The sequence below is a fragment of the Nansenia antarctica genome (genome assembly GCF_963989245.1).
Source record: "Nansenia antarctica genome assembly, chromosome: 2".
Lineage (NCBI taxonomy): Eukaryota > Metazoa > Chordata > Actinopteri > Argentiniformes > Microstomatidae > Nansenia > Nansenia antarctica.
In genome coordinates this window covers 25,970,599-25,975,598 of record NC_137675.1, presented here as the reverse complement: position 1 = coordinate 25,975,598, position 5,000 = coordinate 25,970,599, and the positions used below count along the sequence as shown (strand labels likewise).

The 5,000-nt window shown below is 48.4% G+C and overlaps 1 protein-coding gene across 1 annotated transcript in view; it reads left to right on the top strand.

The window, feature by feature from the left end:
- Positions 1-5,000, top strand: part of grb2a (growth factor receptor-bound protein 2a) — a 26,010-nt gene that overhangs the window by 15,776 nt on the left and 5,234 nt on the right. Inside the window, exon 2 of the mRNA XM_080550680.1 lies at positions 2,055-2,152. Coding sequence (XP_080406806.1) covers positions 2,055-2,152 — 98 coding nt within the window. The remainder of the gene's footprint in view (positions 1-2,054; positions 2,153-5,000) is intronic.

The following is a 5,000-nucleotide window of genomic DNA, read 5'->3' as shown; positions in this document are numbered from 1 at the left end:
GAAAGGTGCTTGAATGTGATGTTTCAGAAGGTGTGGGAACCCTGTAGATACCCCAGAATGTAGGGGTCAGAGGTGAAGATAGTATCTATGACAACAAAGGACATTGGAACATTAGGAATTGTGTAGTGTGGTGAGCAGTCCCATACATACACCACTGGTCTATAAGCGTCCTTGGGTTTTATGAAAGGCGCTATACAAGTTATTATTATTATTATTATATGGCCTATATACTGTATATAATATATAATATATATATATATATATATATATATATATGTTGTTAGCCTAGATGTAACCATGGCGATGCTTGTGAACATTGTTTTCCTGCTCTGGTAGTTTATAATACCAGCCTCTTTACTTGTGGGCGGGGGAGAGTGGCGCCTCTGCTTTATGGCCGAGAGAAAGTCAAGATTTGACGTGTGTGTGTGTGCGTGTAGTGTGTGTAGTGTGTGTGTAGTGTGTGTGTGTGTGTGTGTGTGTGTAGTGTGTGTAGTGTGTGTGTGTGTGTGTGTGTGTATACATGCTTTGACAGAACCCCTGGCAGGATGAATGTGTGTTTACTGAGACTAGCTGCAGCTCCATTCCTCAACATTAACATCAGTAGTTGATCTCCTGTTTCCTCCTCTGTCCTCTAACTCCCCAGGCCTCCACTGTCTGCTGCACCACGGTTCTGCTTGGGTTAGCAATAGCTATTGGGAGATCGAATGTGTGTGTGTGTGTGTGTGTGTGTGTGTGTGTGTGTGTACGTGTGTGTACGTGTGTGTCTGTGTGTGGGAAATTGTGTGTGTGTGTACGTGTGTGTAAGTGTGTGTAAGTGTGTGTACGTGTGTGTGTGTGTGTGTACGTGTGTGTGTAAGTCTCTGTGTCTGTGTGTGTACGTGTGTGTGTGTGTGTACATGCGTGTACACGTGTGTATGTGTGTGTGTCTCTGTGTGTGTGTGTGTACGTGTGTACGTGTGTGCGTGTGCGTGTGCGTGTGCGTGTGTGTGTGTGTGTGTGTGCGCGGGGTCCTGGGGTGTGAGTGAGAGTGACAGATGGTGTCACAGTCAGTGGGACCGTCTGGGGGCGGGGAGACAGGCTGGTCCACTGGCAGAGGACTCACTCAGGTTGACCTGACCTGTCTGTGGTCACACAGGGCGGTCTGCCTGCCTGTCTGTCTGCCTGCCTGCCTGTCTACCTGTCTGTCTGTCTGGAGGTGGTCTGTCTGTCTGGTCACACAGGGCGGTCTGCCTGCCTGTCTGTCTGCCTGCCTGTCTACCTGTCTGTCTGTCTGTCTGGAGGTGGTCTGTCTGTCTGTCTGTGATCACACAGGTGGGGGGGGGGTCTGTCTGTCTGTCTGCCTGCCTGTCTGTCTGCCTGCCTGCCTGCCTGTCTACCTGTCTGTCTGTCTGGAGGTGGTCTGTCTGTCTGTGATCACACAGGTGGGGGGGGGGGGGGTCTGTCTGTCTGCCTGCCTGCCTGCCTGTGTCTGTCTGTCTGCCTGTCTGCCTGTCTGTCTGTCTGCCTGTCTATCTGTGGTCACACAGGGAGGTCTGTCTGCCTGTCTGTCTGTCTGCCTGTCTGTCTGGAGGGAGGGAGTCTGTCTGTCTGTCTGTCTGTGGTCACACTGGGGGGGTCTGTCTGTCTGGAAGGAGGGAGTCTGTCTGTCTGGAGGTGGTCTGTCTGTCTGTGATCACACTGGGGGGGTCTGTCTGTCTGTCTGGAGATGGTCTGTCTGTCTGTGATCACACTGGGGGGGTCTGTCTGGAGGGAGGTGGTCTGTCTGTTTGTGATCACACTGGGGGGGTCTGTCTGTCTGTCTGTCTGGAGGGAGTCTGTCTGTCTGTCTGTCTGGAATACACCCTCATCTCAGGGAGCGAGGGAAGGGGAGAGAGAGAGAGAGAGAATTAATAAATAACAGTCAACACCCATACGTGGCACCGTTCCAACGGTCTAGATCTGCGTCTCTGTCTCCCTCATCTCGTTAGCCATATATTTGGAATTGCCTTTTCTGTAATCCTCCTCCTTTCTTGACCTTTGATATTTTTCTTTCTTTTCCTGTTTTGTTTCTGCAGGTGTTAAACGACGACTGCGACCAGAACTGGTACAAGGCAGAGCAGAGCGGGCGGGACGGCCTCATCCCCAAGAACTACGTACAGATGAAACCACACGAGTGAGTAGCCTGCAGTGTGAGCCTGCCGCCACCAGCCCACAGGAAACTGAGGAGCCAAAATTGCCTCCTCCCTTGACCAATACCTGAACTATGACCTGCACTTTAGCGACCTCTCTTTGAGCTACCATATCTTTAAAAAAAAAAAATATTAAAAGGGTTTCAGAGACATTTTTTTTGACATTTTCACACAGAACGACGATAGCACTTCAAAGCACTTTCTCCCTAGCTAATTCCAACTCCTGTGGCGGGGAGCGGTGGTTAGATTATCCCAGCCTCTGGTCTGAAGATAAGAGGGGAACAAAGATGCTGTGGCCTGGGAGAGGGCCAACTCCTGGGTCTGATCTGTCACTCAGGGCCTCTCAGTGGTCTCTGTGGTCTCTGGGTTTTGGGTTTGGCTCCCAGAACCCCCTTCTCTGTCTGAAAAGTCTTCATCAAGTGGCGTCAGTTGGGGAAAGTCGTATTCTGCCGAGTCAGATGTCTCTGTTTCCCCCTCCTACATTGTCCTCTGGGACGCCTAGTGTAGTAGCCTCTCTGAACCCAACCTGCACTTAAAAACGGAGCATATCGCCCCCGATTGTATCAGAGCAGGAGTTTTAAAATGGGGGACCCATTGAGTTTTTCATGACTTCAACAGGAAAAACTCTGGGCCTGGGTTCTAGACCACAACTAGGGCTCGGGGTTTGTCACGGTCAGGAAAACCTCAGGGCCCTCAGAGCGATGAGAAATGAAATGCACCGTAATCGTCCCACGGAGGCGATAGCGTGAAGGTGCTTTGTCCTCCTGTGTTGTCAGCTGGCTGGGAACACCCCCCCCTTCCCCTTCCCCAACACACACACACACACACACACACACACACACACACACACAGAGAGACAGACAAAAACACACCACACACACACACAGACACACACACACACACACACACAGACACACACACACACACACACACACACACACACTCACACACACACACACACACACACACTCACACACACACACTCTCACACACACACACACACACACACACACTCACACACACACACACACACACACACACACACTCACACACACACACACACACACACACACACACACACACACACAGACACACACACACACACACACACACACACACACACACACACAGCCACCTGCTCTCAGGGCCTCTACAGGAAACGGCAGCACTGATGCGGCCAATCAGAGCAAGCCAGACAGAGACCCCTATTGTAGCAGACGGGAAAAGGCCTCAGGAACCCACGTGTCCGCTAAGCCTTCCAGATCCCAGGACTGATAGACGGGTCAGCTGGGCTACGCTACTGTAGACAGCAGTCGTAATATTAGTAGTAGTCTGGTGTGTCAGTAGTCACTGTACACAGATATTATTATCAATATTTTCCTTCGGTGTTCACAGTTCCTCTTCCACAAATTACACTTTGGCAGCCAGTTACATTGACATTTAATTTTTTTGACGCCTTTAGCCAAAGTGACAGTTACAACAAATGCATTTGGCTAAGTAAGTGAATCATCTGTCCATCAGTCATCATAGCAGGAAGAGGTAATCTATGCTCGGGCCAGGAGGCCATTGGCAGTCGTAATGCTAGAAGAAGCTTTTTTATGATCATTATTTATTTACAGTAGAGAAACCTTAGAGGCGGGTAGAGGGGCTGAAGAGGTCTTAGGAGGGACAGTTAAGGTGTAGCCTGAAGAGATGGAGGGTCTTCAGTCTACGGCGGAAGATAGAGAGCGACTCTGCAGTCCTGACAGCGGTGGGGAGCTCATTCCAACAGCGGGGCGGTGTAATTTAAATGGCCTGCACTTATACAGCGCCTTATTCCAAAGCACTTTACAACAGCCTCTCACTCACCCATTCACACACACATTCACACACCAACAGCGGCAAGCTACCATGCAAGGCGCTGGCCCCGCTCATTGGGAGCAATTTGGGTGTCAATTTCAGTGTCTTGCCCAAGGACACCTTGACACATGGCCCGCTAGGGATCGAACCGCCGGCCCTGCGATCATTAGACGCTGTCTCTACCTCCTGAGCCACAGCCGCCCCATTTTGACTTGTGCCTCCCACACATACTGTAATAGACATAAGTAGGCCTACAATGATCGATGTCAAACTGAATGGCAGAGCGCCATACACTGTCAGCTACAGCAGGGAGGATCAGATGCTGATGGTTTAGTATGGATGGCAGTTACATGATGACTCTCTCTCTCTTTCTTTCTTTCTCTCTTTCTTTCTTTCTTTCTTTCTTTGTCTCACTCTCCCTCTCTACTCGATTCCTTTTCAAAACATTTTTTTTTTATGAATATAAATTCCAATTCTAGAGTTCAAAAATGGCGTTTACTGAAGTTGAAATGAAGACGATCTCCTCAAAACCTGCTTTCTGGGACAGTTCCCTGGTACACAGACCTGATAATCACGGGTGTCTGAGTGAGGGGGAAAAGTTTTACTTAAAATCAATTGATCATTGTACTTATTTGTATTATGGGTTCAGTGTATGTCTCATGACTGAAAATGTAAGGTTTTTGTTGTGTCTTACTTGCAGAACAGAGAAGTAACTTGTCTGTGTGAAAAGGTCAACCTGCCAGTATTAGAATGGTTTTCTATATGTCTTCACATCTAGAAGAAAATGTGTTAGATTAGATTAGATTAGATTCAACTTTATTGTCATTGCAGAGCACAAGTACCAGACAACAAAATGCAGTTTAGCATCTAACCAGAAGTGCAAATAGTGATATAAAGACATGATATAAAAACATGACAATGATAGTGATAGGTACAGTATGTCATGGGTATGTTAGTATCCATAATGATAAATGACATGACAATTTCGTCTTT